Raw genomic sequence first — 19288 nt, forward strand, 5'->3', positions numbered from 1 at the left:
GCGCCCCCGCCCCCAGCCCCGCCCGCCTGCAGACAAACACGTTCTGTTACAATCGACTGTACATTGTACGCAGCTGGCGGTGAACGTATCTCTCTAGACATAACATCAATAAACATAGAAGGAGAACATAATAAATAATAATGTTTTAACAGGGGTAGAGCCCTCTTTTACATCTTCACACGAATTGGAAGGTCCGCCCGGTGCAGTACCGCGCCACGACCACACACAAGACAGCCGTCAAATTGAAGAAATTCCGCGTACGGTCTGATGTAGTACCGGAGGCTTCATATTATTCCTAGTGGATTTTCCGGATGAAGGAATGCACGGAAAGGGAAAATACTCTCTTTCTGTGCATCCCCTCCTGCGTCGATTAAAGATAGACAAAGCATCTGCAATTGCAGATGTCTATGGGTAACCGTCACTTCGCTTTTTCAGCGATTCAGGTGGCCGCTCACTCGTTTGCACCGTTATAAAAAAATTGAAGGTTATTTTTAAAGTGAGGTGGTACCTGCAGGTAGGTGGGTGGTGTGGGCGGGGCGGGGGCGGGGGCGGCGGCGGGAGGGGCGGCGCGCGGCTCGTCGGGCGGCGCGGCCGACCACTCGGCGGCGGGCGCCTGCTTGGCCGCCTTCGCCGCGTTCTCTATGCTCTCGATGAGCGACTTGACGCTCAGCCGCGAGTCCTGCCGGCTCACTCCTGCACACACACGCACAGTGACAACTCTACTCGGTGCTATCTCGCTCACTCCGTGACATTTGCGTAAGACAATACTGGGCCAAACTTAACAAGATCAAATTATTTCTACTCAGCCACTTCTGTTAGGAAAACCAGGAATGGATTCTCTTCCCGTGTAAAAATAATACCTTTACCGCGGCGGTGCGTGGCGGCGCTCGCCATGATATCCTGCAGCGAGGCGCTGGTGAGCAGCGGGGCGGGCGCCGCCGCCNNNNCGGCCCCAACCCCTGCCCCGGCCCCGCGCCCGCCGCTGCAACACAACAACAGGTCAACACACTGCCGCATCGAGCTGCACCAGATTTCACTTTTAAGTTAACTTCTACTGAGGGTCGTTACCCTCGACCGACAAAATAACATTGGTTAGATTAAATTGTAGCCGGAACCGTTGTTATAAAAAACAAACAAAAAACAAGCGAACCCTTTCGCACGGATCATTTACAAACATATTATCAAAGAAAGAATAACTTTTTTAAAGTATTATACATAGCACGGTACTTTCTTTTTACATTCGGAATCACTTTACATAAAGCCTAAGAAAGCACACAGTGATAATGCCTCGCGCGTGACGCGAGTGCGAGCGATACCACCACCTGTACACCGACACCTCGACATGCTGCATCCCAGCACATACATCCAGCGACCACCACCTCCACCTTTAGAGAACAATACGAAATGCAAGGACTGTTAGGGAGCAAGGAGAAGCAAGCGAGAGGACACGAGTAGCGGGGAACGGGGCGCGGCGCTCCGGCCCTCACACACACAAGCCTCACTTACGTAGCGGCGCGGGACTGTTCAGCGACCGTATCGGGTGCGACAGCCGCTTATGCTGCAGAGTCTTCCAGTGGTACATGGTGCTGACCTGCTGCTGCGCCTCCGCCCGCCTGGCCTCTTGTCTCTGGAGCGAAATTTCGCTCTTTCCCATTTCGCTCGGTTTGAGAATTTCCGTATGATAAGTTTGTGCCGACATGGTTTGGGCGACGGCCCTCGCGGAGGCGTCGCGCCTCTGTTTCAAATCCCTGGCGCTCGGGGATCTCGCTAGAGATATGACGGCCCGCGTAGTTTGTGCGATGTCTGTTCCGATTTGTGAATCTCCCCGCTCGGCCGGCGGTCTCCCCGCTCCCCGCCTCCCGGGTCTTCTAGGTTTTCGCGGGACTTTGAGAAGCTCCTCCCTGGCGAGGGCGGGCAGAACGGCCGAGGTCGGGGCTGCGCAGACCTTGTCATCGTCGGCGAGGTTGTCGGCGCGCGTGGCGACGGGTTCGCCGATTTCCTCGTAGTAGTTTTCCTGCGGTTCGCGGAGTGTCACCGAACAGCCCCGGACGCGGGGAGCTGGCCCGCCGCCGGGGACTATCGCGGCGTTCTCCAACGGCCGGTAGTAGTGGTTATCTATTAACCATTCCGGCGTTTTTGATACTTTACTTATGTTAATCTTTGGCGATTCCTTTGGCTTCGTCGATGCGTTAGGCGTTTTGGCCTCCGCTAAATTTTCACTGGATTTCCACGAAAGAAACGGCGAATGTTTGGATTTTGTATTTTTTTGATAGATTCCTTTCTTTTTAGCACTTTCAGCAGCGCGTAGTTGGAGTGTTTTGCTAGTTTTCTGGCCTTCCGTCACCACCTGGTCGATATCGTCGTAGTAGAGCGTGGCCGGCGCGGGGGGTGCAGGGGGTGCGGGGGGTGCGGGTGGTACGCCGGGCGCGGGGGTCCTCAGCAACATGGGTCGTATTAACACCGGACTGATAATAACCGGAGAACTCTTTCCATCCGTAATACTGATACTGGTATTTACAATGTTCAATGGTGTTAGAAGTGTTTTGACATTACTTTTGGCTAATTTGTTGCCTTTTGGTAAGTAGGAGGAGGCACATGCGGTCACCGGGGGCGTGGTGGGTGCGCGGGGCACGTAGTGCGTGGGGGGAGCGGGGGAGAGGCTGGTGTCGTGCAGGCTGTGTATTTTCAAACGATAAGTAACATCGTCCACCGCTGGCGTGTTCACTGTTTTTTTGGTTTCCTCTACCGATTCATCCATGACTGCCTTATTTGAGATACCCAAGTTTTCATCCCTGGATCGTTTTATTATTGAGGGAAATTTTTTGTTTACATCGTCCGCGGCGTGTATGACGGATACTGGGTGTGCGGTAGGTGCGACAGATGTGACGGTTGTGACAAGTGGGGCTGCTGCATCGGGTGTAACAGGTGCGGCGGGTGCAGCGGATGCGGCGGGTGTAACAGGTGGGGCGGGTGCGGTGGGTGCAGCGGGTGCGGCGGGTGCAGCGGGTGCGACGGGTGCGACGGGTGCGGCGGGTGCAGCGGGTGCAACGGGTGCGGCGACACCCGGCGCCGGCAGAGGCTCATCGCGTGAATCATTTCCTCTAATTCTGTTTAACGCAGCTTTAAAAGTTAACTTCAGTTCCGCATTAACTTTTTTCAAGTCTTGTTCCAATTTGTCGCCAGGTATAAGTGCCGGCAAATTTTCGTGCAGCGCTCCAATTAAGTTAAAATTTTGAGGTGCCGACTCATCTTCCAGAGGATACGAATAAGGTAGCAAAGTTAAGTTATCACTACTCGAAGACTTCACACCGGTATGGTCTCGTAGTAAATCCGGCGAGCGACAAATCACTTTAGAATTAACATCCAATTTGTAGTTCAAGCAATTGTTGTTTTCCAGTTCCAAGATGTTGTTGTTTTCTTCTAAGGGAGATGGAAGAAAAACGGCGTCCGAGGTGTCCGTGCACAGCGACATATCACTGCCGCGACTCAGTGCTGGCAGGAACTCAATGCTGGTGGCCTCCTGCAAAGCGTTCCGGAACCCGTCGGAGGTGTTTACGTGGTCGAGGCTCAGCGACCTGGCGGCGAGCCGGCGCGGCCCCGCTCCGCCCCCGCTCCTGTCGTACGACCATGATTTACAAAGCAATTTGTAGCGGGCGGCGGCCGGCTCGCGGCACTCTACGCTTTCCAGATCCAATGCGGCTTGTCTGCTAAGCTTTCGTTCCAAGAAGTCGATAGCATTTTGCCTCGGCAACCCTTTGCTCGCAAAGGGAGCGAGGACGACCTCCGACAATATTTCATGTTTGTCTCTTCCACAATTTTCTAAGGATTCCTCGTTGTTGCTGACGTCGTCGTTCGTCTCGTCGGTGGTGACGTCCCGGATGTCCAGCGTGAAGGCGGCGCCGGTTTTGCGGAACGCCTGGTCCACGAGCCGCGCGGCCCGCACCGGCTCGCCCACGCTGTGCACTCTGCTGAGGTAGCGCGTGCGGATGTCTCGGAACACGTCCGCTTCCCGCCTCGCTGTTCGCCCCGTTTCTTGCCCCGCTTCCCGCCCCGCTTCTTGCCCCGCTTCCTGCCCCGCAGTCTCCTCGCCGACTTCACACTCCCTGCTAAAGCTTTTCTCGTCGTCGGAACGACTTTGCGCGCTCTCGCACGATTCCGACCTGTTAACACCTGCGTTGGCACATCAAATTATAATTAGACATGTATTTTGTTACAAGTGAATATGTACACGATACTGGTGATGACAATTGTTTGTTAGTGGTTCGACGGCGACTACAGCTGAAGCACTACATAATGTACAGTTAGTGCGGCGGACGGTGCGTTAATACATTCGCGGAGCGCGGCGGGGCGGGGCGGGGCGGGGCGGGGCGGGAGCGCGCCTCACATGCGGCGGCGTCTTGGACAATATTACATCGTAATAAAACTCTTCAAGCTAATATATATAAATAAAAAAGGACAAAATCCGCAAATATCATTCTCAAGTGTACAAGTGTGTCTACGTAGTAGGGGAGTTGGGGGGCATGCGGCGGGTGAGGGCGGGTGGGGGCGAGTGAGGGCGGGGCTCACCGGGGCGTGCCTGCAGCTGGTCCTCGAGCGCTCGCACGCGGTCGCGCGCCGCCTTGTTCTCCTGCACGAGTCGCTCCAGCTCGCGCTGCGCCTCCGTCTTGAAGTCGTTGGCGACGCGCACAGTCATCAGCAGGTCGCTCTGGAACTGCTTCCATTCCGCCTCCTGGAAAAACACGTCCTTCGAGGTACCGCTTCGGTCGTACATCGCCGCAGGTAAGGACGAGGTGCGGGGGAGGGGATACCGACGTCGCGCTCCTTGTCGCGCTGCAGCTGCGACAGCCGCGCGCGCGTCTCCTGCAGCTGCCGCTCCAGGTCCCCGGCGCGCGTCGCCGCCTCGCTCGCCCGCGACAGCAGCGACAGCTTCTCGTCCGCCGCCAGCTGCGCCTGCGCACACACGCTCGCGTTACTGCATCGCACACGCACACGCACACCCACACGGGAACAAGGTAAGGGAGCGCCCGCGGCACCTGGATCTGCAGCTCGGAGACGGTCTCCTGCAGCGAGTGCAGCTGCGTCTGCAGCGCCGCGCGCTCCTGCCGCGCCTGCTGCACCTGGAACTCCAGCTCCGAGATCGTCGACTTGGCGTTGTTGCGCGACACCTGCGCACGTAACAAGCGACATCGCGTACAGTGCACGTCTAAATTCTATATCTACAATATACAAGACTAGGTTGCGTATCGTCACAGATCTCGATGAAGGTTCACCGCACAGGAAGCGGCGGCAGAAGTACCAGTGCGTCGTCGTGTAGCTTGCGGGCGTCGTGGTGCGCGCGCTCGAGCTGGCGCTGCGCGTGCGCCAGGCGCTCGGCCAGCGCGTGCGCGCGCGCAGCCGCCGCGTCCGCCTCGCGCCGCGCCGCCGCCGCCGCCGCCGCCTCGGCCGCCGCCGCGCCCTCCGCCGCGCCCGCCAGCTTCGCCTTGGCCGCCTCCAGCAGGCCCTCCAGCGTGCCCAGCTGGTGCTGGCGCGCGCCCGCCAGCTCGCGCGCCGCGCCCGCCTCCTGCTCCCAGTGCGCGCGGCTCGACTCGGCGCGCTCCAGTGCCGCCTCCGTGCTCCTGTCCCCCCGCACGATGCGCAACGCTAACGTTATTCTCACAAACATTCGCGCTCTCGGCTTAACAAAAGAGTTGAACTAACCGCAGGCGGTCGGCGAGCGTCTCGTTCTCCTTGCCGGTGCGGTCGAGTGCGGCGCGCGCCTCCGCCAGCTCGCCCGCCAGCTGCTCCTGCCGGCCGAGCAGCAGGCGCCGCTCCTCCTGCGCCGTCTGCCACATCCACATTCTCACATTGCCATCTTTTTTAACTTATAAATTCGATATAAAACCGTGTATGCAATTTAGACTGTAAATACTGAGGAGAAGCGGTTGCGGCGTACCTTGAGCACGGCGTAGAGGTGCCGGCCGGGGTCGCCGCCGGTCAGCGCGTCCGGCTCCACGCCCTCGCGCAGCAGCAGCTCCTGCAGCGTGTCCACCTGGAGACCGGTGTGAGGCTGTACTGTACTGTATGCGAGCTGCACGTTATGAGGGCGCGGACGCCGGTACCTTGGTCCTGCTGTCCTCCAGCTTCTCCGTCTGGCGGCAGAGCGACTCGAGCAGCACCTGCTTCTCGTCCGCCAGCCGCTCGTTGTCCGCGTGCGCGTCCGCCAGCTGCGTCTGCAGGTCCGCCAGCTCCGCCAGGGTCGCCTGCAGCTCCTCGCTCGTGCTGCACACACCGCACATACTCACTACACCGCCTCCTACACTCTACATCTACCGCCTTCGACATCAACATCATACACATCTTCAGAAAAAGGTTTATGCAGTAGGCAATCCGATGTTTTAATGTAACTCTGGGTAAATTCGTTACAGCTCGATTTCTAGCAGCGAATATTATATTAATTGAATTCAATTTATCGAACAGGCCTAGCTCAATGATAATGACGCATTTATTATATCTCAAGCTCCTAGCCGGTAAAGTCCTCTATGATATAATGAATAGGCCGATGACCGAGCGGAGTAGATATACAGAGAAATGTGGGATCTGCAGGTCCGAGGGGTTGGACAAGGGCGGTGTGTACCTCGCGCCGACGGCCGCGCCCCGAGACGTGCCCCTGCGCGCCCGCAACGCCCCGGTCACGTCCCCTCAGTAATGTAAATATTCATTTACAAATTGACACATAATTAACTGAAAAGCAGATGAGCTGCTCCGGCGTCACTCGCACCTGTAGTGATGCTCCTCCATCTGCAGGATGCGGTCCTGCAGGCACGCCACCGACACCTCGCTCAGCGACGACGACGAGTGCTTGTCCCACTCCGGCGTGCCCGCCTCGACCGCACTCTCGCCCTCGCCCTCCGCCTCTCCCTCGCCTTCGCCCTGCGGCACGTTTCAATGAACGGGTTCAAAATATATAAATAAATAAATAAATAAATAAATATATATTGTCGGGGAACGTAAACGAGAGATTTTTGTTGTGAGAAGAGATACGCCGATACCGACATTGTGCGCGAGCGCTATGGAGGCCGGCGCTGAGGAGTGCATGCGGCGCGGCGCCGGCGCCAGCAGCAGCTGCCGCTTCTCGCTGTCGGAGAGCGGTGAGTGCGCGACGCCGCGCAGCCGCGCCCGCAGCGCGCCGTTCTCGTCCGCCAGACGCTCCACGGCGGCCGCGCGCTCCGCCTCCTGCGCGCGCAGCCGCCCCACCTCCCCGCGCAGCCGCGCCGCCTCGCTCGCCGCCTCCGACAGCCGCGCCGCCAGCCTAGCGCGCTCCGCCTGGCCCGCCGCCACCTCGCGTCGCAGCGCCGCCGCCTCGTCCTCGCCCTCGAGCTCCACCGCGCCCTCGCACCCCACCGGGCCTTCGTTCTCCACGGCCTCGGTCGACCCCGTCGACACCTGCAACATGAAACCATAACTAATTAACGTAATCATGCGTTGAAAATAATTTCATTTTTAAATTACTAAATATAGCTTCCATTGTCACGGTAGAAATACGTTATCATAGGTGACATTGGAGGTAATAGAGGTGGCCGGCGGGTCCGGACGCCCCTCAAAAGACCTTCCTTCCGTGAGACTCCCGACCGGGAATAATAAAGTAAATTTAGTCGTACCTCAGAGGGCGGGCGGGGGCGCAGGTCGAGATGGAAGGCGTGCATCTGGGAGTCCAGTGTGACGGGCAAGCTGACGCACTCCTGCGAGCCACGCCGCGAGCCCAGCTCCTCGGCACTGCCGTATTCCCTCAGCGCGCCCGTGCCGCCCGCATCGGCCGGCCCGCCCTCCTCCGCCACGGCATTGTTGTCGCCCGGCTCCGGTTCTCGCTTCTTATGCGCCTTGTGCAGTTTCTCTTTGGAGCCGAAGATCTTGAGCGGCTTGTCCCGCGCCGGCGCGACCTTGTGGTGCTTCGAGTCGAGGCTGGAGATGGAGGGCGCGCCCTTGAGCGCGGGCTCCTGTTTTCCCTGTTGCCCTCTACGGAACAACGATTTGAACTTCATCATCTTGCGCTATCGCATGTTCGTTTCGTATCACTGATCGGTGTAGTTCGTGTGTGGCATGGCGCGCGCGCCCACAACCGCTCGTCTTAATCACGAACCGTTCTGTATGCGGTGCGCAATGCGCAGCTGAGCGACCGATTTCGAGCAGCACGCAGACGACACCTACTAATTGCAACACTAATTAAGTGGGCTCACTAACCATCTATGCTAACTACCTATATATACCATCTTTTGCCTTCAAGAGGCGTCTAAGATATGAATCGAGCGACCGCTCGGCTTGCATCTCCTAGTTATTGCCTTTCCCTAATGCGGGCACTCAAAAACATCCATTAATGAAAAATATAGACCATTTGGCCCATCAGATATTCAAAAAACATGAGTAAACTTTTTGAAAGTTTTCCTTATTTTTTTGATAGTTATCATTTTGATTGTAATTGGAAACATGGGCATAGATAGTGAGGTCGCGACTGCTTACGACGTTGCTGAGTCTCGAAAAGGATAATTAACTGCTTCGACAAACTAAGGTGCCTACAATCCTACAGATAACTCAAGACCGACTTGTCAGTGTTACATTAAAGAAATTGACCGCATACTGAAAAGCTTTAAGAAAAAAATCTTTGAAAAAAACATTTCCTATTCGAAAGCAAGTAAAAAATTAAAAATTATTTTTTATAATCATATAAATAAAACCGGTATGTCTGTCCGTTAAGAAAAGCATATATATATATATATATATTTATAAGGTAATTAATTGACTTGCTGGTTACAAATAGTAGATAGGCACCAGTTCCAGCTGGATAAAGAGCTTCAAGTCCCATTATTTTTTGTCATTATTTTACTTGAAGATATTGAATAGTGGGGGAAATCTTTAAAGATACCTAGAATAAGATGTTATCTATTCGAAACAGGATTGTATGAGAATTGTACACTGACCAGTACAGATAGGGACAGGCCTCTGCCTTCATTACCCCTACCAACAGCTACCGTCATTAGCACCAAAATAACGAAAACAAATAGCCCCGAAATACAACAACATATAGGCTGTCAATGTATACAAGTCAATGGACTAGCCTCGTTGTAATCCCACGAAAAGGAACGCACCAGAACCTAACTTCGTAGGCGTAGGCAAGAACTTGTATATCAAAATAAGTAGCCATTGGTAAACCTACTAAGGTAATCTGAGCGTGCTCATCGGCTGCGCTTTCATAGCACCAGCCCAAAGTAACGCCACTCTTAAACAAGTTTAGCATTTCTTTTGAACACCGCGTTTCTCTGTTCTTACGAAACAATTTAGAGCTGAAGGAAACAATAAAAAGAAACGCTTATATATAATGCAACAACAGTGAGAAACGAGCGCGCTTTGCCAATTTTAAAAACGTTCAATTTCATTTTCACTTGGAAATGAGAGTATTGCACAATAAAACGCGACAAAACGCGACAAAACGCGACACAACGCGACACAACGCGACAGGCGCACGCGGATACATGTCGCATACTATACGCAACAGAGTGGAGAATCGCATGTGCACGCCGCGTGCGCTTGGCCCACACGTGAGAAAGGTCTGAGAAAAGCTGTGCTTACAACGAGGTTTCCACGCTGAGTAAACGCGACACAGCAACCGCTCCTAAGTGTTCGTCGTTAGTGTCGTGCTCGTCGTGCAATTGCAGACTAACTGCCGTATAAATTATTGTAGTTTGAAGTATAAATCAATTATAAAATTAAGCAAATTCTACAGAAACTTTTAAAAGTATTTATCAAGCATGTTACGTCCGCTATGTGAGTGACGATCGCTTTGAATTAATGTTTTTTTTGCGTTTACTATCTTGCGGATACATCGTTATTTATTCACTCAAAAAATAAATAGAAAAACGTGTTAGATAAAACATGGTCATGCGGCGTCATATGACTTAAAGAAAAAAAATGTACCTAAATAACGTGCTTTAAGAGAAGCGGTGCAATACAAGTAAATCGTATGGACAGCACCACTAGCGCCTGTGTACCTTGATTTGAACACTGGCACCGCATGGGGTGAACACCTGATACACGTACAGGCTGTGAACGGACATCGAGGTGGAAAATCTTCATTTCTTTAGATTATAACGTGATCTGTGCTCGCTTCATTTAGATGACGTTACACCGTGGGAACCAAAGCCGTCCCTTCCAGTTGCTGATACCCACAATTTTACGTTTGTAGGCAGTGATTAATAAAATGGAACGGAGGCCGCCGCAACAAATTTCAATTAATGTACCTAGCAGTAATTCAATGAACGGTCACTAGAACCATTTTTCCATGAGTATACAAAATGTTTAAAGTAAATGAATAAGAACATTTATAATATTATTATATCGAATGGAAAACAACGTTATCTGATATTAAATCTGCCAGCGACCAGTGAGTGATCATGAAGTGCTGGTCGAGAGTGCAGCGGCAGCGGATGATGAAACTATCACTGGCATTCGGCGATCACATCATCCACTCCACCGCGACAATGATTCAATTTTACTACTCAATGTATCGTCATTTTTAACTCAAATCAGCGGGCACTTTGTTTGTTCACATATCAAATTGAATATGTTTACTAGTCATGCCCTCATACATCCCTTATACAGCTCGATTTGTTTGCCGATTGTGTACCGCAAGCGGGTGCGGCGCACGAGGGGGGCGCGGGGCGCGGGGCGATACTATTGTATTGACGTAGATGATATATGACGTAGATGCAAGTCGAATACTTTAATTTAAACTAGTGGCCCGCTCCAACTTTGTTTGAGTGGGAAGGTACATACGCCTGATCTCTTTCCTGTCATATATATAGTACCTTTTGTCATTCAAATGTTACTGTCCGTCTGTTAGTAAGACCTTCGGATGCGGTTATTTTTTTGATTTTGATCGCATGTACATACTTTCACTACTTGTTAACTATGTGAAATAATCATACTAATGTTAAAAAAACTTCCTTTATTTTGATACGGATTAATATTAAACCCGAAGAAAGTTTCTTAACAGACAGACAGACGAACATCAAAATGATCCCATAAGGGTTGCCTTTTTTTTCTTTCAAGGTATGGAATACTAAAAAATTGCATCACAAATAACGTGCGACTTTTAAATTGGATTCTGAAGCAAACAATGGTTATTGAGAGAAAACTTAAAGGGCTGCCATCTCTGACTTTTTTGAGATGTACAATAGCGACTTTACCATCACATCAGACCTGCGCAACTATTTATAATTCGTTGGAGCAATGCAGACATTACTACGTGATAATTATAAATGTTTTGGTATGCGTTATGCATGGTGAGAGCGGATGTCAATAACTAAATAATAAGGAGACCTCAATTCACGTGGCGGCGACGGCGGCGTCGCGCTATGAGGTCACTAACTAACAGATAGCGTCAAGAACATACGTACCCTCACTCGCGTCTCTACAAATAATGTACGCTTGTGTATTTATTTAGCCACTAATTACATCTTTACCACAATGAAATTTTATAACGCTACTGTTACTGTTACTACACACTACGGCTACTTGCTGCTATGTTCATTTGTATAACAAAACTGAAGACGCAACGCAAGCATCCATATTTCTGGCGATGGTTTTGGCGGCCGTGTGGGACAAAAGGTAAATAGGTACATATTGAGAAGTGCCAACAATGAGCGGAATAATAAATGATGCAGCTGTATGTTAAAGGTTAATATTGTCGCAGCTGGTACTGAGCTGCGCACTACTCACATTTTTTTACTTTGTTGAAACAATTCCAATTCCGATTAACTTCTAGGCTTGTGCTAGGATATCATGATTACAACAATAATAACGGAATGAAGGGATTCGAACTCTCGAACACGTAATCGAATGTTTTTACCCTTAACCATTAGGTTAATGGCACTTTGTCGCTAAATTTGAAGATTCAGTCGCGATTGTTTTTCGCTTCGTTTCCGTTTTGCTTTTGTGGCAGCGTGTAAGGCTAGAGGCTTTATTGATAATGTACGGCAAGACGTGCGGCAGCGCCACACAGCCGTGTTCATGTGGTACGCCAGTGACAGCGTCAGTGGCAGCGCTCTCAGCTTCAGCCGTACTGCCTGCCTCCTGCCCTTCGCTTCACTACGTTTATTAAATTAACGGCTTGTGTGAGCTTTGAACTGCAATTAATCAAAGACTTTTCAAATTCAAAAACAACGGACAAAATTGACTTCCCTAACAAATTACATAAAAAAATAAACTTTATATTAAATATTGCCCTGCTCTCATATGTAGTATTCCGAGTGCCATATTGTAATAGAACTTCGTTAAGTAAGAAACCATAGCTATACACATGAATAAAGGAAAAGAAACGAGTAACTAGGAGATGCAAACACGACATGGTCACAAGTGTTGTGTTGTCACAGGCAGGCAGGCAGGCCACATCTGCTCGCCGCCGCCGCGCACCGACCGCGACGCCGCAGCTCGCAAACAACCACCCTGATCACTGCCACGTCACATTTGCACTAATTCACACACATAACACACACCATGACTGAATTGCCAATACTTTAATTGTAAACGTCAAACGCAACAAAGTTTCAATAATAGCACCGGCTCGATCACAACGCTACTGACCACACAGTACAAACTCGCTTCGCGTTTTAAAATTCCATCGGTCGTCGCAGCACCGCTCACACATTATTTTATTATCCAACCGATGCAAAAACACTCATCGGACACCGGCTGGCAACGATTTAAACTATCATTACAATTTAGTTGTATCGCATTACTGGAATACATTTCGTGGGATTAGAGAAACGATATCTTTCTCTGTTTAACGCTCTTGTACCTCGAAAGAAACGCACGTGTCATAAAAAGAGATAGACGTATTGGAGAAAACAGCTTAACTTTATCACGTGTATTGAACTGACTCATGGTTTTGCGGATAGCTAATAAACAACTTTATTCCCATGTTCTTAGAGGTTATTGTTCCAGGCATGTGGCATGTGTACATCTGGTACGGCTCGCTAATATGCGTGTTGCTAAATCAGCGCCAACTTCAAAAGCTAAACGTATATTTTCACAACTACTCGAAGTCAATTATGGTATCTGTAAGTACAAGTTACAAATCCATGAAAAAATATAAAAAAGAAATTAAAAGTCAAACAATAAATCAACAAGTAACGATTGTTAAATAGTGACATGTATGGTATATCTTTGAATATAAAACAGCTGGACTGGATGGCCCGTTTCTAGCAAATTACTCAATTTTTAAGATCTGGGCCGTTTAGAGTTCTTTATTCGACACTGGCCTAGTATAATGACAATATTCAGATAAGGTTAGCATACCACGTAATAATCAAGCGAGCTAAAATAATCATTACCTAGTTCGTATTCTGACTACTGCTACAGAAGACAAGATGCAGGTCTCGCATTCTACATGTAGCGCTCATTGCTATAACTAAACGTCTATAATAATGTACATAATTGCACATTCGTATGTCTAACATGTCCATAATTCGATCAGTGATACAGAAACGATCCACAACATGTTGTGTTTCAGTAAATCATTGACTTACCTCGTGGGCACGGGGGGCGCGGTGATCTGGTGTACGTTGGCGTTGCTCCAATCGTTGTTATTGTTTATTAACTTGTTGAGGCGCAGCTTCGTCTTCTCCGGCACTCGGGGTTTCAGCGAGGGCGGCAGGAGGCTCGCGCCCTCGTTCGTAACACCTTTCCGAACTTGTTTCGGAGTAACAGACCTCTTGACGATTTCAAGTATGACATTTGAGGTTTTAGTTTGAGGCTTTCGGTGTATGGGCTCGGGCTCGACCTGGTGGTCGGGGGGTGGCTGTGGCGCCCGGGAGGAGCGTGCGGGCCGCTCGGGGCGCGCGGGCCTTTCTAGCCGGCTTACAGGCTTCGAACGCTCGATGCCCTTTCTAGATTTCAACTTTACGTCTTCTAAATGAGACACTAGAAACGTATTGTTTCGTATTAATAAAGTATATATACGGACATATTAGCAAGTATAATTACGTAGAGCAAGAAAAGACAAAAAGCATTGAAGTGTGGAGGACACAGTTCCAACCTGATCTAGGTCTGTTTCTAGTGACAGGTTTTGCCTCTGCGTTGCCTATCTTAGTGGTGTCCTCGACGGAGCGTGTGGCGTAGGGGGCGCGGGGGGCGGAGACCGCCTTGCTGCGCGAACTGAACGTCGCCTTGAAAAAGTTAGCCGACAGCCGCCTGCGCACACCCTGGAGGCTAGAATTGCTAGCTCGACTTGACTCGTACTGAGGTTGTCTAAAAGAAAACAAAAAAAAATCGTAAGGGGACACCCGGGTTTGAACCGGGGACCTCTCGATCTGCAGTCGAATGCTCTACCACTGAGCTATATCCCCTGCGTATACATTTGTGTGAATTTTTCAATAAATAACTTTTACCTCAATCGCAAAAGTACTTTTTATTTGAAAAACAACGATTGTAAAAAATGAAGAAATAACAAGAACACAACTTACAATTGTTTAATATCAGCAGGCACTCGCGGCGCCTTCTGCTGCATTACCTCCTCGATCTGCAATCAATTACTCTTTTATTTCACTAATTTAAACAATTTTGTTTACCGCTGCCTATCATTGTTAGCAACTAAGATGAAGACGGGATTTTCCAGTAACCACCTACCATTACTACTTAACATAACGTAAAAAACAAAAAGTAATAAAAAGTGCGCAGCGCTGCGCCGGCAAGAAGTGCAGCGCGGGATGTCGCGCGGGGTGTCGCACCGCGGCCGCACTGCTGTTATCGCCTCAAACGTCGTCACTATCATTATTGATTAGTGTTTGTGATTACCACAATAAATTTATATTCTCTTGTCCTTCGTACTCCTGCCCACATCTTAACTAACTTTTCTCTTATAAAACAAAATAAATTATTTTATTAGCGTATTATTAGATAATTATTTTAGCATTTGCTCCGTGCAGCAGTTATGTCGCTTTCAGTTTCAATTATATTTAAAATACATTTATGTTTCATGTCACACTTTACTGAATAATCTCTAGGTGTCTTATGTCAAAATGACATTGTCAATATCATCACATTCCTTTCAATTAAAAGTCCAAAATTCAAATAAAAGCCAGCTATAATAATTTATTGTTATATTGTCCGTTTGTAATATCAAAATATTTAATGTTTCTGTCTGTCCATAAGTCCGTTTTATTCCCAGTAATCAACATAACACCTGTACAGATTTAATATAGGTTTATTTTTTATAGATTTTGTGATAAAATAAACAAGCGGACGAAGTAGTGGGAACACTCGTTGTGGTAGCGCTCGTAGCGGGGATAACATCGGTGCGATAACGACGATAACTCGATACCTGTGCTGTCCTTTGTCCTTTCTCTTAGGTATACTTTGTTATACTACCAAACTTAAGTCTTACTTTATTTGAAGTTTAAAAGTAAAATAATTTCGCACAAAAATGGTAAACGATGCAAGGAATGATGACATTAGAATTGTATAATAAAGTTCTGTTTGTTTGGTCAGAACGCCATCTACACAAATACGCAAGCACTAACATGATGCGTATGTCATCAGGGCAGAGGAGGCAGATGTTTGTCGGACAATGAGTAGGCCTATACGTCCTACGACCGGCAAATTGTATCGTATTCACCACCTTGACCTAAGAGACAGCCGCCAGGACCGCACCGGGCTGTGTTATCGCGCGTGACGTCACTCTCGCTACACACAGACAAACATTAGGTATCCAAGTCAACAAGTAGACTTTTTTATGAAAAGCCTAATGTCTAATTATAAGGCCCCAGCCCTGACACATTCCCACTAAATGCGAAGCTCATATCCGCGACCATTTTGGCGTGCCAATGCCTCAGTGCCATTGGCAGTGGCAATGATTCCACCGCACAGATGTGTCGTTTGATCACAGCTGAGTACGAGCAGGGTAAGGTGCGCGATGTGGCTCAGGCCAGGCCGAGTGTATCAGAGTAAGGTGACGCTGTCCGGCTCGGGCGCCTCCGCCGGTGCAAGCGCTGCCCACACGCTGCGCCGGCACACACGGACGCGACGCGACGCCGCTCACTTTCTTATTTAAATCGGGGCAATGTTTTGTTACCATGTTTGCATCAGACCATACGTTTGAGTTCACTTTTTATTTCTGGACATTAAAAGCGAATACTCTTGATGCTAGAATGTAAATGTTTCCACGATTTCTGTGATTTTTGTATTTATTGATTTATATAATGTATTGTGTACACACTGTACACTGTACACTGCACACTGTACACTATACAAAACAAACTAAAGATATTATGCAAAAGAGAATTTCAAGGTGTATATTATATTGCGCAACAACTTGCGAAATCCTACGCAGACTTGCTAATATGGAAATAGATTTATTCTGTTTATACAAGTTTGCTATGTAGTAACCAGTAGGGCGCAGCGCAGCGGTGTGGGTGTGCCTGCCGCAGCTGCTACTGCTGCTGTCCCCTATACTTTGTTATAATTATGTCGTCTTCAGCTCACACACGTCCCCCCACGCCTGAGTCTACCCTAAGCTGACTTCTCACATATCTTTAGAGTGATTTTCGTGACATGTACAGGTTACATCACGATGTTTTTCTTCACCGTAAGAACGAGAGAATATACAAATGTAATTCGTTAATCAAATAGTACATAACGAGGATCCACCCAGGACAAGCAGATTGTAAGTCGCTAATCGCTGAGCCATAGACGCATGTGGTAGTGAAAAACTATCACTCGTTATACAAATTTAAGCTGTGACGAACCCAACAGGAGGAGTATCACTAACAAGCTAGTTGAAGATGTATGATCTTGAGGTGTTTCAGCCGCTGCCGCCGGCCGACACCGCGGCTCGAATGGTATAATACATTTACAACTATTAACTATTAAACCATCAAGGCATAAGGCAGCAGCTGATGACTGTGAAACATCACACACAACACCACAGCACACCGTAACGCCTCCTTATCAGAATTCACAAAAAAGGTAGATTTAGTATGATTACGCACACGCACACAAACCACGCGTTATATAAAAGTGTTATCTTGATAACAGTATCTGACCTGTGGGAGCCTCCCTCCACCTGTAAATATTACAATTGAAGCAACAATAAATCAAAACTATTCGGCGCAACGAAACTAATTCAAATCAATTATTTACAAATAAACTTTTGCAATATGTAATTACATGCGCAGAGCACAGAATACGCGACGGTTTTGGTAAGTGAACGCGAACGAGTGACTGACACAATCACAAACGGTCGACTTCACTTATCACACTGCGAGCATCGCTGGGTTTCCACTGCCGCAGATGCGAATCAAAATTCGAATAAAACTTATCTCTATCATTTTCTCGGAAAAAATTGTGATAAAAATCCAGCCTCTCCGATGATTAAACGAAGAGAAATCGAATTGTAGAGGTCGAAGTATTTAAACGAACGTTTTGGTGATGGAATCCTACAGGATAAAGTCTACATAAACAAGATAGTGTCATAAATGGTCGCGTGAAGTTTTTTGTAATCACGTGAGGGCGTTATGCCATGTGCCAGCGGATGTGTTCCCCAAAGATATGACGGACTGAATCCTGCTCCACTCCTAAATGTTTACTTGTAACTATTGTCTGAGATGAAAGTGTAAGCAGCTTGTCTCTAGCCCCCCCCCCCCTCCTACTCACCTACAGACCCTGTCCCGCCCACGCGCCCCGTCTGCCTCGTCATGTGACGTAGCTACTTCTTCCGACAGCTGAATGAATATCTCTTGCTATGTGTCAACATTTGCGAATATACATAAGAGAGGGAGAGAGAGCTGGGCGCTCAGTAACATGGACGTGTACCGACTAGACCTAGTATCCAAAACAATTATTGTAGCATTTTCGATTAAATGTTGGTTTTTTCTACATATCAATGAATTCGTGTGCACTGATACGGTTTTCACAAATGTATAGCATATAAGTATACCATTTGTGTGTATTTTCATATAATTCAATAAATAAATAAATAAAAATTGATGTGACATCATTTAAAAGCGACAATTTCGGGATAATGATGTCAGGGTCAGGGATAATGCGTTCGGAAACTCGACGGCGCCGGCGACTGATTTCCGGATATTTTCGTCGTGAGAGAATTCCTTTCGTTTCCGCCATCGTTATTTTATCGCCGCAACATTTCGCAATAAATATTCACGAATACTTCCTAATTATAAGAACAAGGATGATTGTTTTGTGGTCGGTATTGTCCATATACATATTCGTATTGTAATCATATCATAAGTATTGAGGCTGTCTCGGATTTGCAGCTGCGCGATCAGTAACACATTTTTTCATGGAGTCCTGACAAACAATGCTATGGTAAGTGAGCGCCAGTCAGTGAAGTGAAGAACAGCAGGGGACAGCAGGGGATAGCAGGGGAGAGACGGCTCGCGCGCTCGCTACTATTATTTGCATTGTCTTTTTCATATAGCACACGTATTATTCTAATTGTCAAACAGATACAATATATATACAATAGTAAATAAGTAAATATATTATGTATTTATTTCAAATTAGTTGTGCTTAGAATAATCATTTGTCATGCTAAGGAACATTTTTATCGACTTTTACGAAGGAAAAAGGTTGATTTTTATATTTTAAATCCAAAAAGTTATATTGCTTACCGATCTCCAGCGCCATCTCGAGTCACTTACACCAACTCCCGGTACATCAAATGTTCAGATATATTCAGATGACGTCACAGTACTACCTAAACTCACTTATTTCAATTGCGAGATACAGCTTTAAAGCAATTATTAATTACAAAATACGTATCGTTTAAATCGTACCTTATCCAGCGACTTCACAATGTTACACGGATTAAGCACATTATTATTTGAAACGGATTGCAGGTAGTCAGTGTCTCTGAGGCCCTTCGTATACAACAAGGCAACGCAAATCTTCTTATTCCGGCGATTTTATTTGCTTAGCTAACGCAATACAATGTCGGAACTTCTTTGTCGTGAGAAAAGTTAGTCGACGATACTCGCGATGCAAGGGTACAATTACTATATTAGTTTACTTAGGTTAGTAGGTATTTTTATTTAATTAAGTGTATATGTTATATTAGTACTAGTTTCGGTCACGTTGCTTTGTCTATGAAGGAGCTGACAGTTCACATCCATAAAGTGTGCCAAAGTGGCTTCGGGGTTAGTAGAGCGAATTAATCTTTTACGTACTTCTAAAGTACGAACTTAACGTGCTCTCTGAGTAGAAAATTCGATTTTTATTAGCAGTAGTTGACTTCATACACGCT

General features: G+C 48.0%; 1 protein-coding gene and 1 non-coding gene across 2 annotated transcripts; both read right to left on the reverse strand.

Annotated features, from left to right (window-relative positions):
- Positions 1-947: 947 nt before the first annotated feature.
- LOC106117574 (uncharacterized) lies at positions 948-16169 on the reverse strand (the record flags this gene model as incomplete). Its single annotated transcript, XM_013311936.1, has 17 exons — positions 14824-16169; positions 14493-14548; positions 14066-14277; positions 13557-13950; positions 7638-7992; positions 7033-7422; positions 6758-6909; positions 6099-6258; positions 5933-6028; positions 5698-5822; positions 5480-5615; positions 5297-5431; positions 5034-5165; positions 4813-4950; positions 4567-4729; positions 1507-4170; positions 948-982 (listed from the first exon to the last, which is right to left on the reverse strand). Coding segments are annotated over exons 1-17 (5388 nt in total), but the record flags the coding sequence as incomplete, so codon positions are not given.
- On the reverse strand, positions 14304-14375 carry TRNAC-GCA (transfer RNA cysteine (anticodon GCA)). Its single transcript has one exon. It is a non-coding gene; the product is annotated as a tRNA-Cys (tRNA).
- Positions 16170-19288: the final 3119 nt, after the last annotated feature.

This window comes from Papilio xuthus, unplaced genomic scaffold, assembly GCF_000836235.2.
Source record: "Papilio xuthus unplaced genomic scaffold, Pxut_1.1 DF827679.1, whole genome shotgun sequence".
NCBI classification, from domain to species: domain Eukaryota; kingdom Metazoa; phylum Arthropoda; class Insecta; order Lepidoptera; family Papilionidae; genus Papilio; species Papilio xuthus.